At 40.7% G+C, this 18,090-nt stretch overlaps 1 protein-coding gene across 3 annotated transcripts in view; it reads right to left on the minus strand.

Moving 5' to 3' along the window:
* Nucleotides 1–2,865: 2,865 nt before the first annotated feature.
* The window catches only part of CRELD2 (CRELD disulfide isomerase 2), a 139,919-nt gene continuing 124,694 nt past the window's right edge, over nucleotides 2,866–18,090 (minus strand). For 2 of the 3 annotated variants that reach the window (XM_085654051.1, XM_085654049.1), the window contains one exon: nucleotides 2,866–3,180. In XM_085654051.1, the coding sequence (XP_085510177.1) occupies nucleotides 3,107–3,180 (74 nt within the window). In that variant the 3' untranslated portion in view covers nucleotides 2,866–3,106. The remainder of the gene's footprint in view (nucleotides 3,181–18,090) is intronic. The other variant, XM_085654050.1, reaches the window with a different exon arrangement.

Here is an 18,090-nt window from a genome sequence, read left to right on the forward strand (position 1 = left end):
GAGTTAATCTCAGATAGGGCCAGTATGGAAAAAGCCTTTGAATTATTCTTTCAAGAACTATATACTGAAGACCTAATGGTCCCAGACTCCCAAATAAAAACTTATTTGGACAAAGTTGCCTTACAGCCTTTATCTGCTGACCAGGCCCAACAGATAAATACCAAGTTTACACTATTAGACCACAATAAATCATTTAAAAAGAGGCAATGCTGCAGGCTTAAATGCCATCCCAAACAAGTTCTACATTGCCCTGAATGAAACACTTGCGCCCGTTATGGAGAAATTATTTAATAGTATTCTCTCTAATAACACTCCATTTCCTAGTTCTTGGAATGAGGCAGCGGTCACTCTGATCTTGAAGCCCGATAAAGATTTTTTTTTTTAAATGTGACTCCTACAGACCCATCTCCCTGCTGAATTGTGATTACAAAATCTTTGCACAAATCTTAGCAGGGAGATTGAACAACATGATGGGGCACCTAGTTCATCCTGATCAGAAGGGGTTCATTGGAGGACGTTAACTTCATGATTTAACTCACGAGCTGATCGCAACAATCTAGATCGCCTCAGCCAATAATTTGCCGCTCACGTTTTTTGCATTTGATGCGGCCAAGGCTTTTGACTGGGTGAGCTGATCTTGCTTACACCACATAGTTCAATCGTTTGGCTTAGGTGAAATTGTTTTGAAAGTTATTAGGAACATCTTTAAAACGCCTACAGCAAGGATAATAGTTATCACAAATTTAACCAACTTAGTTAGTTTAGAGCGAGGAACTAGAAGGGACTGCCCCCTTTCCCTCCTTTTTGATCTCTACATAGAACCACTGGCATATAACATCAGGGCCAGTGAGCTTTTTGCTCCATTTGAATATAGGGGTTGGGTAAAAAAGCTGGCCCTATATGCCGATGACTTGATATTTACGAGAGAATCTTCAGCAATCTTGCCTAAATTGGAGCAACGTCTGCCAGATTTCAGGGAGATATCTAGCTATTCAATTAACCAACAAAAAACAGAAATCATGTCATGGAATATGCAATCCACCTCGCCATTAGCTCAGCAGCAAATAAGATACTTAGGCATTCAAATTACTCAGGACATCAATAAATTGGCCCAGATTAATTTGGAGGTTAAAAAGAATGAGATTAGATCCTTATTAAGATCATGGAGCAACCTTCCACTGTCAATTTTTGGCCGATCTAACCTCATTAAAATGTCTGTTTTGCCCAAAATTACATTTATCTTTGACACAACCCCTTTATTATTCAGCCCAGTCGCTTTGAAAAATCTACAGTCAGACATAAATAGTTTTCTTGGGTCTGACAAAGGGGTCAGGATTGCATGGAAGAAATGAAGATGTGAGAAATTAGATGGGGGCATAGACAGTTCTGACCTTGGGTTTCGGTTTAAATTTGGACATCCCGAGTACTTTAAGAAAGTTAAATTGAACGGGTTACGATCGGCCTGTGAATTATGGTTCCAGCTGAGAAGGATTTTTAGAATTCCATATTATTGTTCCTACGCTCCTATATGGAACTCTCCAGGTACCCCGGTTTGCCTTAATGATAGCCTATCAGCCCCTCTATGGGAAAATGGCATTCAGAAATGGGGCCAATTATTGCGAAACAAACTACTTCCATGGGATTACTTCAACTCCCTAACTAACCAAAGGCTATCCAGATTTAAATTTTATCAACTGACCAAACCAGGGCAATGATGGAGTTGTGAACAAAGAGCTGGACGATAAGCTTTTAGTTACCCTCTATCAACGCAAAGAAGTTTCTAAATGGTACTGGCTTCTGGTTGAAGGAGATCCACCGCCACTGCCTATGGAGGAGCCCTGGAGAAGAGAACTGCCTTCCAGCAATGTCACATCCTATTGGGTTGTCAAGGCTGCACCATTGAGGAGAAATCATCTCTTTACACTTCATAGAGCCTACTGGACTCCAAAGAAGCTTTCCAAGCTGAGAGGAGAAGATAAGTCCTGCGTGAAATGTACCATGGGGAGCGCTGATGATGTGCACGTTTATGCAGTGTCCTCAGATCCAGGGCTTCTGGAGTCAAGTGGGTAAGACAATCTCTGACGTAATTGGCCAAGAAATTAAGGTAAGCCTGGTTTTAGTTATCTTTGGAATTCTGTCGGAAGACAGCATTCATAATAAGCTGTCAAATGGCCAAGCCTCACTTCTGTTTGTTTTAATTCTTCTGGCAAGAAGGGAAATCTGTTTAAACTGGGTATCCCCAAACCCTCCAAAGTTTTTAGATTGGGTCACTTCCATTAAAAGAGTCCATAAATTGGACATGGGATGCATGTCAAAGAAAAGAGCTAGAATTTGGGGGTTATGGGAAAAGCGTGTTAATAACGTAGGTATTGCCACTTCCTAGAAAAAATTAAAGTACAATGATTATGACATAAGTACGTTTTTGGGAAGATGGTTTATGCAGAAACCAAGGGCTCGATACTATCCTTGTCAATTCCCAAGAGTCATGTGGTCGGCAACTCTAGAAACACTTGAGGTGGAAAGAGATCTACAGGGCGGTGTGTCCCCTCTAGTGGGTCCAGGAGGGTGCCATGATACCGCTTTAATGACCACTCACTTTCTTTCTTGAATGAGGACAAAAAAAGAACGAAGTAGACTGCTCTGGTTGAAAGAACGAAACCGTGCAATTTCACCGCAGATGCACAAGCAAATATGGCTGTGTCGGTAAATGAGGCTCAGCAAATGAAACCTAACAGAGACATAAAACATACTAGAGCAGACAATTGCAGAAAAGCAGTACGAACAGTACGGCAAACAATATTTTTCATTAATGTTAAAAAAAATATTTACTTCAGCTTGATAAAATGTAGAAGTCTTGTATATTCACCATCATAATCCAGTTTATTACAAACAATTGTATCAAAATATATGCATCTAATTTATGTGAACAAAGGAGGAATGCAACTGCATGTATCACGTCAATTTCAATTGACGACAACGTTGATAATCACATCTGGCCAATTTAACACAAACTCCACAGTTTACTGTTTCAAGTCCAAGAGAGGTTTTTTGTCCAAATAACTTAACAGTATTCAAGTGAATGTTCTTATTAAATTATGAATATAGGTCAAAGGTCCTCGTGTTGGTTGTTGGAGTCTTCAGGCTCTGTCTGTATTTCCTCGGGCTGGGCTTCCACAACTTCTGAAAAAGAAAAATTAAAGATTCTTCACTGTTGTAACTCTTGCATTTACAGGCAACCACAGCGGATGCCGTTTATATGAGAGGCCCTTCATTGTACTGTAACCGAGCAGGTGTACTAGTAGGGTATGCTTAGAAGCCAGAATATGGAAGCCACTTCCCGTTCACATACTCCGTGCCCTTTTTACCCCATTCACCTGAAGTCTTAATTCTTTCCAAAATAATGCAAATATTGTAATGGCCTAGAACGTTTGGAGGTGAAGAAAGGTGAATCACAGGACCAAAGTGACTGTCAGCCTAGGCATTACTGTTAGTCCCAACTCTGCAGTCCTGTGTAATAATTCACAAGTACGAGTTACAGTTGAAATGAAGCAGTGCATTCAGTGCCTCCAATCTGTTCGTCATCATAGCCAGACCAAATGAAGCATCTATCCTGCATCTTGTATCAATCTCAGTGTTTCCAGAATCAAGCACAGGAAACTACATGGTTTTTGCATGTATAACATCTATCCTACATATAAGGGATTATCAGAAAACAATAGAACTAGCCCCCCAATTAACAAATTAAAACACCTCCCAAGAGGACTTACCCATTGTGAATTCAAGTGAAGACAAATATTTAATAGAAGTCTTTTTTAGGGAAGAATACCTTTATCACATTTCAAGATACCTGCCCACCAAGCCATCCCACCAGAAAAACCCAAAGCACCCTCAGGACACTGGGGCAAAATAACCGAAGAAAACAGGACCCAGACTCTACAGGAGCACATACCCAACCACACCGGGAACCTAAACGTTGACACCAAGCTCTTCAACAAATGGCTCACCGACTGCGTCAACTACACCATTCCCAGCAGAAACAAGACCTAGAAAAACAACAAACGACCCAGCTGGTACACAACCGACCTAAGAGAGTCCAAGCACCATTACAAACAACTTTAGTGAAAATGGAGACTCAACAAAAACACCACCGCAAGAGCCACATACAAAGCCGCCCTCAACCTCTACCTTCAACTATGAGACGCAAAGAAAGAGGCCCCAACTTCAGCTCCAACAATGGCAAAGAACTCTTCACCATTGTCAAGGAGTTCTCCAATCCGTCAGCTGCCAGCCAACAACATCACCACATCCCAAGCACTTTAATGACCTCTCAAACATCTTCAAACAGAAGACTGCCAAGATCTACAACACATTGGACCCGCAGCATACCAATATTAACCCCCCACCCCCCCACTCCGGCCAGCCGGACACCTCTCATCGCCAAACAGCAGCAACTGGAAGTACCTCTTGAACAATGAAACCACCGCCTTGATTAATACCATCCACTCAGGAGCCCCCTCAGAACCACCTACCCATCTTGATGGACAAATGCAGACATCAACGCTCTATTGAAGAAACCAACCGCAGACCCCAAAACCATCAGCAGCTGCAGTCCCATTTTGCTCCTGCCTTTTCCAGCTCAAGTCATGGAGCAAGCCATCAATACCTAACTCTCAGACCACCTAGAACTTCATCAAATTCTAGATAGCTCTCCATCAGGCTTTCGCACCAACCACAGCACAGAGACAGCCCTCATTGAGGCCACTGATGATATCAGAAATATCCTTGACAGAGAAACAGCTGCATTCGTACTCCTCGACCTCTCCGCAGCTTTCAATACAGTCTCCCAGAAGTCATTCATCAGAAAACTTCAGCACTTGGGTATATGCGCACCAGCCCTCAAGTGGATATCCTCCTTCCTCACAGAAAGAAATAAGTTAGACTGCCCCCTCCCCCCAACACCTCAGAACCCAAGAAACTAAAGGATCATCGCTCAGCCCAACACTCTTCAACGTCGGCATGACGCCCCTCACGGGCATAGCCAGAGCCCACTGCATCAACATATTATCCTACTCAGATGACACAGCTCATTCTCTCCCTTACCAACCTATCCAGCACTGCCAAAGCAAACTCCACCAACTGCATGAGCAACATCGCTGCTTCGATGATAAACAACTGCCTTCAGATCAACACGGATAAAACCATTGTCCTAAAATTCCACAACAGCCACTCCCATTGGGATGCCTCTTGGTGTCCCTCCAAACTTGGCACCCCACCTAGGTCAGAGGACCATGTCAAGAACCTCAGGATCATCCTGTACACAATCTTCTCCATGAGCAGACAGAGAGACGTTGCCTCCTCATTATGCTTCCACATCCTACGAATGCTACGCAAGTTTTTTAAGTGGATCCCACTGAACACCAGACGAACAGTCACCCAATCTCTTATCACAAGTAGACTTGATTACGGAAAAGCCCTCTACATCGGAATCCCAGCCCATGTCCTATGCCAACTCCAAACCACCCAGAACACTGCCGCCGGACTAATCCTGAACATTCCACAAAATTACCACACCAACAATCTCCACTGGCTCCCAGTCCAGGAAAGATGCAAGTTCAAGCTACTCACAAACGCCAACAAAGCTCTCTACGACGCCGGTCCAGCTTATCTCAACCACTGCCTCAACTTCTACAAACCCACCAGACACCTTTGATCTGAGTCCCAGGCAAGAGCACACCTCACTCGCATCAAGAAGACAAGAAATGGAGGACAGTCCTTCTCGTACCTAGCAGCCAAGACTTGGAACAACCTCCTGAAACACATCAGAACCTCCCCATTCCTCATGGACTTTTGAAGGAACCTCAAGACATGGCTCTTCCAGATGAAACCGGCATGATGGCCTCCTCCCCCCACCTCCTCAGGCCTGCCCTACTCAGCACCTGGATACCCTCACAGGTGATCAGCTGTGCTCTACAAATTCACATAATATTACCTCTATAAGAGAAAGAATATTTCATCTGGTTTTGAGTTAAGTGTGTTCAGGTGTCCCAAATCGCTATTCACAATTCACATCAGAATGGAAAATCGCTATGTGAGGGAGAACATGTACTTCTCTGTGTCACTCATAACTAAATGTCTGTTACCAAAGTTCATAAAGTGCTAGATTTATTGTCCACTGTTGATGTAAAACCTGAAAAAGGCGGTGGCAACATAAAGGAAGACCACCACAGCTAAGAACGTTGCCTGCAGTTCGAAGATACGGATACAACTGGGTGTTTCAAAAGGAAAATACATTGGAGTAAATGAGTTAGCTAGTTAGAGCCATGTTTTAAGACCTACTGAAAAGGTTAGAAAGGCGATAGGAAAGTCATATAGCTGTCAGTTTACAGAGAGAATGGTAGGGAGCCAAAACTCAAATGTGCCAGCCTGTCTGCAGGACTGTGAAAGCTGGAATGCGAGGTCATGCCTTTAATTTTTACACTAGCTGTTAACCAAGTGAGTAATTAATGTCAACTGATTTATCTACGGTCTCAGCAGTCTGTTGTTTTGTTGAGTTCCATGAGATGTCACTATAGAAGATGAATATTTAATTAACCCCATCTATAGACAGGTTACATAGCATTCCCTCTTCCGTAACCAATGTTCTTCCCTAGGCACGGAGGATAGACTGTTTAACATGCCTTCATGCTTCAAGATTTAGAAACTCACCATATTTAAGCTTGCATTGAGATGGAATCACTCGCAAGCGACCACCTGTTGGAGGTTTAACTCCTCGAGACCGGAGTCTTTACTGGATCAAAGATTGCTCTTACCTGGATCTAAAGAGTGTGACTGCTGACCCGAAGAGATCTAAAAGTTAGATTTGAAAAATGCAGCCAGACCTACCAGTGCCATTTATGCTACTGGGTCACACACAAATATAGTGTAGATACTGGACTTGTCCTGCTGACAGAATGAGTGTCCTTGTCTAGCTTCAAACATCCTAGATATAGTGCTGCCATCTCTATGGCAACAACAAAATGCTTAAAAGGTGTACATATTGCATGGGGTGAACCACTGTAGGACCTTAAGTAGACAGTTCTTAACTGCATATTATTATCAGTGTCCTTCAAGAGATATCAATTGGCACTGGAATTACTAATAGTTGAAGGAGAAAAATGATAGTTGCCCCAAAATTTGAAGAAGAGTGTTGGGCACCTCAAAAGTACATACGTAAGAACTAAAAAGAGAATTTTCAGAGGGGGACGAATTCCCCAACTTTGAGTGAACCAATTGCAGACGTAAATATGGACCCCCTCTCAGGATTCTAAGCAAAAGGGGGAGTCAGGCAGGATCCTTTATCAGCAGATCCAAAAAAGTACAAAGGTGCAATCACTCAACAAAACTTTTGGGGGGAAAACTGACCGACACAGGGAATATTTGATGCCTCTTAAAGTGTGTCAGGTTCTGCTCTGTTCTGCTCTATCACAACTTAATCCCTTTTCAACAACCACGTATTATCAAATAACCTGTAAACTATCCAGACCTACCCAAGGACATTCTCCAAAACGAGCTATAATTTTGATTAACTAGGTGCAATTGAGGACATCTGGAAATAGGCATTAATAAAGCAATCTGCAAAGTGCAACCAACAGTGGTGCATCTACAGGGCAGTATCCCCGCCGGGCCTGGCCTGTTAATTTATCTATGAACATACTATGAAATTTGTCTAAGCTGAACAATATCTGTCAATCACATGAGGTGGCTGCATGAATCTCATATACTGACAGGGGTATCTAGGGCTATAATGCACTTTTAAAGTGATCATTCTCAACCTTGCTTGAAAGATTCGGTTACTCTGATCCATGGAGTTTATACAGAGTTTTGATTTGTCCACAAATGAATTTCTTGGGGCTTGACTGAGCTTAGGTCTTGTTCCTGGAGGAGTCCTTAGTGGGGTAATTTGCTGATACCCAAAAGTGTAACACTTATTTTCTTCCCAAGATTAATTCATGCTCATTTTCGATACGGGTTAAAATGCTTATGGTAGCACAGTAGCCATTTCTTTTGCTTCGTAAGAGCAGGCAATGTCCACGTCCTTCTGGCTCTGTAAATACCAAGGATCTTTAGTGACAACCAGCCATGTCAGTTTTATCAGACCTAGTATACAGACTCATATGCATAGAATGTTCTTGAATGCTTTACAGTTACCTATAGTCTGCCCCTTTTCAGAAATTGGCAGAGATAAATATTTTCTGAATTATTCACAAAATGTGCTAAAACAGACACTTTTCTATTTCCAAAGTGTATTGCGTAGGTGCACATGTTTGTTATACTAAAACACAGAAATCTTTGGTCAAACTATTTAAATAATAAAATGCCAAATCAGACAAAAAAAAACATCATTTAGATATCAGGCTGTTTCTATTTACGACATTTCAAAATAAATGTTCTCTAGATATGGCCTCTCAAAAGATACTTGATCTTTCAAGTCATTTATCCCAAGAGAATAATTTGACAGGCAATTATAATCTTTCCTAGGATTTAGTCGTCATAACCAGGGCATTAGGATGATGAAACAGGTTGGATTTGTCAATTTGCTCTGCCATTGAATCACGGGAATAATGCATTTCCTATGATCACTGAAGAAAACTGACTGCAGCAGATCTAATTCCGCAAATTAATTTTATATGCATTGATAAAACTATGTTGTGCTTGCCAAGGAATCCACACATCAAAAAAGTATAATTGCAAAAGAGATGGGGGAATCCATATTCAACTTAAGCATAAATAACTTTATTCATCGAAAAACAGTGTAAATAAGATTATTAAAAAAAAAGTCAAGTAATTACCATGAAAATGTGAAAAACAAACAAAACCGAAACAAAATGGATATCGATGTTTTAATTCACAAAAGATTGCAACACTATTAAAAATAATTATCTTTAAATTTTTCCTTTTTTATTTTTTATAAACGGGTTCACTGCAGGTCAAGACGCTTGTGTTGTAGTATGCTTGATTATATTTGGAATGGAAAAGAACCCCCTTATGCCCATTATCCACAACCTCCACTGACCCCGGAGAGCGTTCCTTCTGCACTTTGAAACTTGTATTGTGACTCAGATAGCAGGATTTTGATAAATGCAGCATTGTGACTGAGTTTTAGTCAGTTGATATCGGACTATGATATTTTTAGCTAGTATGTTAAACAGGTCTCATTATAGTATCAACCTACATATCTGTACTGATAAAGAACTGGACCGGTAACCTATCTCGTGGAATGTGCTGCTGAACAAGACAGCCTCAGAACCATTTACATCCTAGCGCATCAGCCTGAATAAATGCATAAAAATGGTTCTGTACTGCTACAGGTTCTGAAATAAACGAGTCACTATGTAAAGATGACACGTAAGGAGGTTATGTATTAAGTAAGTTTATTACTTACAGGACGACACACTCAACCGGAGGCTAAGTGCACCAACACAGAATGACGTAAATACAACCGTCCCAACTGTCACCTAGAACGTCCAGCTGTCAACATTCCAGCTGGAAGCTGCCGCGCGCAGGAGGGAGGGGCGCGCGGGGAAAGGAAGCTAAAGGATGCAAATGAACAAGGAATCAACATAACACATCTCCCTTTCTAGAAGAGAGAAGAACTCAGGGGGTAGGAAAAACCTCAGATACATTAGTGAACCAGAAGAATCATTCGCAAACAAAATCCTTGTATTTGCTTGGTTTGACCACGCAGCGCCCACATCTACTTGTGGTTGTCTCCTCTTCCAAATTGTCCTTTTCCGTTCCTGGTTCTCTTTTAGGGTCTTGACAGTCACTGGAATCCAATGGATCACCCGTAGTTTCAGTACTTGGAACACATCCTTCTACGCCTTCCCTAATGGCTTCCCGATCCACCTCTGACTCATCGTCATTACTATGTCCCAAAGAGGTCTCAGATTCGCTAGTGCTCAGTTCTCTGTTGACTCCTATAGTTTCAATTTCTTCACCTCTCAGATCTTCTTCTCTGATTATCCCCTCGTGTTGTTGTGACACATGAACACCATCTTCCTCCGAATCTGTAGAATCAAGCTCTATCCGACCCAGCTTGTTCCATCTTTCATTGTCCTCTTCCTTCCTCCTTTGTAGATGACTAGTTGTGTCCTTAGCGTCACTCACCTTCCTTTTACAAACTGACATTGCGGAAGCATGCCATACTTTTCCATCGCTAAGGCGTGCAGAATTGCAAAATACTTTTTCCACTAATAATGGATCAGAGAATCGGTTTTGCCCTTTCACAATGTTACCACTTCTCCTTACTCTCACAAAATCCCCTTCCTCCAGGTTGGTTTCCTTGCACTTATGTTTGTTGTCAAACTTCCCTTTACTCTGGTCTTTTGCCTCTTGTATTCTTTTTCTCACATTTTCTACAGTCCATTCAGATTTCCTTGTGTTTTTCATCCACCCTATGTTGTCTTTAGATACAGGAGTCCTCCCTCTAAGAATCTCAAAAGGGCTTACCATGGTTTTCTCTCCTGGTGTTATCCTATAACTCCACACCATTTTCCCCAATTCCTTTCTCCAGCATTTATTATTGTTGTTAGTGAGCTGGATAATGCCTTTCACCACCCTATTAAACCTCTCAACTGCGCCGTTTCCCGCAGGGTGGTAGATGCTTGTAGTTTTGTGTTTTATACCTTTCCTGTCCACAAAATTTTTGAAGATCTCAGATGTGAACTGACTTCCGTTATCACTAACTATGGTTTTAGGTATGCCTTCCCTATTAAATACTTTTTCCAAAAATTTGACAATGTCCTGAGCATCCACTTTACTGCAAACCTTAATCTCTGGCCATTTTGAGAAATGATCAACCAAAACCATTACGTACATCTTTTCTTCCTGCCATCTTACTGGACCCATTATATCCACACCTACTCTCTCCCACGCCATGTTAGGGCACTCTAACGGTTGGAGAGGTGGTCTTAGGACAATTTGGGTTTTATCCGAATTCTCGCAGGGTATGCAGTTTCTCACAGCTCTCTCGGATCTGGATGTCGCACCCAGGCCACCAATACCAGCTCTTTATTCTTTGTTTTGTTTTATTAATGCCGAGATGTCCTTCATGGCATATATCAATAAGTCTCTCTCTTAAGGTTGTTGGGGGTATTACCTTACCCTGTCGTAATATCAGATCATTTTCTATAGATAGCTCATTCCTCAACTCCCAGTAGGCTCTCAAATCTTTCCTCATGACTTCTTTCTTAGGCCATCCCTTTACAATGTGTCTTTTGACCTCGTCTAAATTTCCATCTTTTCCATATTCTTCCTTCCATGTCTCATTAGTTATACTAGGAAACTCTTCATTTACGTTCGCGACACATAGTTCTTCCTCTTTCTCTTCTTTTCCCACATGTTGCAAGGGTAACCTACTAAGGAAATCAGCTACGACGTTCTTAGTCCCTGGTAAGTACTGTACTTCATTAGTTGTAATCCAAAAGTTTGATTGACAATCTAGCCAACCTGGGTGACGCATTGAATAATCCTTTTACTGTGAGCACTTTTGTCAAAGGTTTGTGGTCACTGCGTAAAATGATTCTCTTACCCCATATGTATTGTCTGTAATGATCTAGTCCCCATGCACAAGCCAGCGCCTCACGCTCAATTACGGAATACCTTTCCTCTGTTGGCGTCAAAGAACGGGAGGCAAAAGCGATGGTGACTTCCTTTCCTTCTCTCTCAACCTGTGTAAGTACTGCCCCTATGCCCTTGCCACTGGCATCAGTGGTGACTACACATGTTAATTCATTGTCGAAACCTTTAAGAGGTGGTGCGTCACAGATCTCTTTTTTTAGGTTTATGAAACTGTCTTCACAGTCTTGTGTCCATTCAAATTTGCTTTTATTCTTTAGTAGGGTTCTAATATGGTATGTTTTCATTGAAAAGTTTCTTACAAACTTGGAATAATATTCCACTAGACCCAAGAACGCTCTGAGTTCCTCCTTATTTTGTGGCACTGGAGCATCTTTGATAGCCTTAATCAATTCCTTCTTGGGTTTCACTCCATCCTTAGTGATTTCATGTCCTAGGTAGGTGACGGTATCATTGCTGAACTTGCACTTTTTGTATTCAGCTGTCAACCCACCTTTCTCCAAAATTTTTAGTACCTGTATAAGTCTTTTGTCGTGCTCCGTCTGGTCTTTTCCCATTATGAGAATGTCATCTTGGAAGATGAGAATGTTCTTTACTCCCTTGAATATTTCATGCATCAGTCTTTGAAACAAAGCTGCTGCAGATGCTAGTCCAAAAGGTACTCTTTTAAACCTGAAGCACCCAAAAGGTGTTACAAAAGTGGTAAGGTGTCTGCTCTCAGGATGTAGAGATACCTGATGGTAAGCCGCAGCTAAGTCAATAGTTGAAAATACAGTCATGTCCTTTGTTAGAGATAACATCTCATTTATCCTTGGCAAAGGGTATTGGTCAATTAGAATGTTTTTGTTTAGGTCGCGTAAATCTATGCATAATCTCAACTTTCCGTTGGCCCTTCTGGCGACAACCAAAGGCGCGACCCACTCTGACGATTCTGTTGCTTTAATTATCTCTGCTTCTAGTAGCTTGTTTATTTCCATTTTCACTTCTTCCCTTAGAGACAACGGAATTTGTCTCACCTTATGTACACACGGTACTGCACCTTCCTTGAGCTTGATAATGTGTTGGAACCCCTTTAGTTTCCCGATTTTGCCATTGAAAACTTTTGGGAATTTTTTTACTAATTCACAGTCCTCCTGTTGTGTCACCAGGACAGGTTCAGCACTGTTAGGATTCAGAGTTATTCCAAGTTTCCCTTGGTCCCTCCAACCAAGTACTGATGGTCCATTTACGGCTACATATAATTTGCTGCTCGTTTCTCTTTCTTTGAATGTGAATTTTAGTTCCTTGTACCCCATAAGTTCAATAGGTTCACCTGTAAATGTCTTGAGGGAGATATCAGGTTTCTCCAATTGTCTTCCTACCTTCCCTCTGAATTTCTCTTTCCAAACTTCACGGTTTACTATTGTGCATGGTGAACCAGAATCTGCTACAATATTAATACTTACTCCACCTATTTCCACCATGCACGTAGGTTTTTTCTTCTTGCATTTCTCCTCCTCTTCCATTGTGGTCTCCTCATTTATCTCCAGCATACATAAGTTGTACACTGACTCATCTGAGGATTCTTGCTCATACTCTCCTTCTTCTTAGTCTTCCACAAATGTTACTTTTTCCTTACTTTTCCTCTTGCATGCTCTCTGGAAATGGCCAATGATGCCACATTGGGTACACTTATTGTTTCTCGCTGGACATTTCCAATCGTTTGCTAAATGTTTTCCGCTACCACAACGGTAACATCTTAATTGTTCATACTGTCCTGGATTGCCTTTGAATTTAGGAGTTTCTTTCATTTTATTCTTTGTATGTGTTTTTCCACCACTTATCTTTGCCACAACATTTGTTTCTTCCGTTTTATTTTTTCCTTCATTTATTACTTCCTTTGCGCATCTACCAGTCAACTCTGCTTTCTTGACTATTTCTATAACTTGTAGAAGTGGTTTCTCACCCTTTGCCCATAATGCATCTTGTATGTTGGAATTAGCTGCACACATCACGATCTGATCTCTTATTAAATCGTCGTGCATATTTTCAAATTTGCAAGATAGTGCCAAGTTCTTAAGCGCCGACACATAATCATCAATGCTCTCATCTTTCCCCTGTTTTCTTCTGTAAAACTTGTATCTATGTACTGCAACACATACTGTAGGTTTATAGTATCCATCAAGGTCCTCCATTGCTTCATCATACACATTTCTGTCACCTCCTGCTCTTACTTTCTTGGTTATATTATTATACACTGTCAAACCTCCTGCCCCCAAACAATGTAACAAAATTTTTTTCTTTTCTTCCTGTTTGAGAGGCTCATCCTCCTTATCAAATGTCGAAATATAATAGCAAAAGTATTCTTTCCAATTTTCCCATTTGACACTTGGTACACCTGTTCCCTTCAAAAATGCTTCTGGAGGCTGTAGGTTGTACACGTTACCTGATGCCATGCTTAAATCTTTTAATGTCTCTTATTTCAGATATACCTGTACACTTCTCTGTTAATTTATCTATTTTTTTTTTTTTTAATTATTCTCACCTGCCGATTCGTAGGAATCACCTTCCGATTTCTGCTTTTTACGCTTGGATCGCGCTGGTAGAATTCCTTGTAGTTCGCAACTCCAATTAAACTTATGAGATTTGCGTTGTATATTCCACCTACTTCCTCATTAAAATGGGGGCACGCTGACTTCCTGTGCGTGACTATGCGCTGGAGCTAGACTGCTAACTCACTTCCTGTGTAGTCTCCATGCAGCTACGTCACAACGTTCTATGTTGAACGCCCGATTCTGAGGCGATTTTCACCGTCCGCTGTGATTCCCAAAATTGGTTCCTCAGAGAGTCGGAATGCAGCACAGCTTTGAGTGAGTACAGCAGTTAAATTTTCTCAGTCTTACCTCACTCGTTATTCACCAGGTGTCTTATTGATTTCTGCATCACTTTGCGCGAAGATGCCTTTCTTCATACAGGTCACTCATATTTCTTCGATGCGCATACCTTATTTTAATGTGAAAAGTTCCTTTCTTCTTAAAATGTACACGTCGTCCCCGGTTCCACTTCTGAAATTTGTTCAGCGTCAACTTCTTACTTATTTTTGAAGTCTTTACTTTTACTCCTGTAAATCCTTGAACGGGTTGCAAATATGTTAGTCCTCCCTTGACTTCATATTTTCCTTTGTGCCATCAATTTAATTATCTTCCGAAAACACACACTTCAGTGGTGGTCTCATGTGATAAAGTCTTTCACTCTTCTTAATAATTCTTATTTTTTTTTTTTCCTTCAATACCTCATATTATGTTACTCTTCTTGTGGGTTCAATCGTGCGTCGTCCTCCCACTGCTCGTCGCCAAATTGTAATGATGACACGTAAGGAGGTTATGTATTAAGTAAGTTTATTACTTACAGGACGACACACTCAACCGGAGGCTAAGTGCACCAACACAGAATGACGTAAATACAACCGTCCCAACTGTCACCTAGAACGTCCAGCTGTCAACATTCCAGCTGGAAGCTGCCGCGCGCAGGAGGGAGGGGCGCGCGGGGAAAGGAAGCTAAAGGATGCAAATGAACAAGGAATCAACATAACACACTATAAGCATTACTTTCCATATTTTTATATTACATATTTAAAGTGCTCCCAGTCTGCAGCAATTATGATGACCATGACAGTTTTCACTGTTTCCAAATATTTACCATGAAGTTGTGTTTGATTAACGTTGCTGGTTTTTAAATATATTTTAAATAACAATGTTTGAATGTAATCATTTGTAAGACATACAGAAATACATTGTCTAAAGACAATTAAAAAAATGTAATCTGATTAATTTTTTTCTTATGTTTATCACAAAACATTTGAAATGAGTGCATACTCATGCAAGGATCAGCAACTACTTCATAAAGGAAGTGGAAAAATATAATTCCAAACAGCTACCTATTGGGAAGGTCTAACGTCCCATAGAATAACAAATCTTTCTTTCCCAGGCATTTAAGTGAAAGAATAAAAACAATACCTTGCACGACCTAAATGTTACTGTTTTAAAAGCAAGGCGATATTAAGTGACCGAGATTATGTAGAGTCAGGGGAAACAGGAGTGTGAAGAGCTGGCATGATCTGAGGATTCTAATACCGCCGCCGACATATGCCTCGGAGGCGGAGAAGGTTGCAGTCTAGGCGCCATACACAATGACGAAGTGGCGGACTTAAAGGCCGATGGAAAAACGTCAACTGAGGGGGAACGAGCCGAAGATGATGTGGGAAGAAACGAAAATGGGAGAGACGAGAGCCAGAGGCGGTAACATCGAACTAGAGGTCACCCCAGGAGGAAGAGAGGCCAGGAGCAGCAGAGGCAAGGGAGAGACCTCGCATGAGGCCCCGACCACACCCGGCTGCCCCGAGAGGTTAAAGGGCCATACAGGTACCTCCTCCATGACCCAGAAGGGGGTGGGGGTGACGGCTACAGGCAAATGCCTATTCTGTTTTTATTTCCGTTGTGGTGGGGGTGATCCACTGTGAGGATAAGAGTGGGGTATTTTTATGGTGAATAGTGGTGGCAGAGAGCACAACTCTCGAAGTTCCCTATTAGGAAGGGAACACACAGTATTCAAATTAATAGATGGGAAGTACATTAGACCATTCATAACTGGAGACTAATAGGAATTACTTTATGTGGTTTATCCCTAGGCTTCAGCTCACTGGAGAACTGCTTGGGAAGAGGAGCAGAAGAAAACGGAACAATAAACTTAGGACCAAGGAACTACATGCAGAACTATAGTAGAAAGTACATTCCTAGGCGAGTGAACAAATATTAATCACTCTATAGTGTAAAGCTGTGTAACAAAACCAAAACATGTGCAATATTATCACAAAAATATTTAATTTTCACATATAAGAGTTCATAATGATCATATTTATTATTAAAAAATATCAACAGTGTTGAAAATATTAAAAACATTGTCACTTCATAAAATACATAAAAAAATATACATAAAACATCATGTGTGTGGCAGTAGTTAAATCTTCGATGCGCGTTTTGGCGTAAAGGATGCCTTCATCAGGAATTGCCACAAAATTCTCTGAAAAACGATAAAAATATATACTGAATATCAACAATAGAAATATATACTGAATATCAACAATAGAAATAATCTTATTGATTACTAAACATTTTCACTGAGCTACTTTAATCACATTAGAGATCGATACAAATATATTGCATACTTTCTTTATACATGTATATAGAAAGTATGCAATATATTTGTATTGATCTCTAATGTGATTAAAGTAGCTCAGTGAAAATGTTTAGTAATCAATAAGATTATTTCTATTGTTGATATTCAGTATATATTTCTATTGTTGATATTCAGTATATATTTTTATCGTTTTTCAGAGAATTTTGTGGCAATTCCTGATGAAGGCATCCTTTACGCCGAAACGCGCAAAGATTTAACTACTGCCACACACATGATGTTTTATGTATATTTTTTTATGTATTTAATGAAGGGACAATGTTTTTAATATTTTCCACACTGTTGATATTTTTTAATAATAAATATGATCATTATGAACTCGTATATGTGAAAATTAAATATTTTTGTGATAATATTGCACATGTTTTGGTTTTGTTACACAGCTTTACACTATAGAGTGATTAATATTTGTTCAGTCGCCTAGGAATTTACTTTCTACTATATATATTTACCCTGTCCTAGGATTTGTTTCACCAATTTTTCAGGGGGTCCTTGTTATCCGCATCTACTACATGCAGAGCTAGCATACAAGATGGACACTCCAATGTGTTTTCTTTGGGGTGGACTATAAAACATACTGAAATCGCACAAAAAAGAAGAAATAAACCGAGAAGTTTGACAAACAAAAGCAGATCAGCCTAGTTATTCATACCACTCAACCACAAGTAGTATCAGAAGTGGGATAGACAGTGTCTGACATCATGACAACCGGTGTCCATGAAAGAAATGATTACACAACTGGCAGAGGGAGAAAGGCATCTCAAATTGGTGATGGAACAACAGGTGAAAACCTCCCAGAAGAACAGAGAGGATTTTCAAACAGCCCAGAAAGAACAGGCTACTCACCTAATCTCAACTCCACAAGTGCAGGACACTGCCATGATGAGGTTTACCGATGCGATCACGAGTGTCCGAGTCCAACTTAATGTACCTAGAATGATGCTAAAGAACTATCAGGAGGGGAAGACCCGGATTACCTTTTCACTAACTTAGAAAGGGTGGCCTCCACAGCAGCTTGGCCAACTGAAAGATTGGGACAGTACATATCACCATTACTCTTTGGAGAATTACAGGCAGCATAAGCTGGCTGCTAATCCTTCAGGAACTACAGGATATGTGGAGATAAAGGCCATACTTGAACGACTCAACTGAGACCCTGAATATTATTGTGTAAAGTTTTGGGAAGAGAAATGGACAACAGTGGAGAATCCCCATGCATTATTCTACTGCACCAGAGACTTA

This window comes from Triturus cristatus, chromosome 4_1, assembly GCF_964204655.1.
Source record: "Triturus cristatus chromosome 4_1, aTriCri1.1, whole genome shotgun sequence".
Taxonomy (NCBI): Eukaryota; Metazoa; Chordata; class Amphibia; order Caudata; family Salamandridae; genus Triturus; species Triturus cristatus.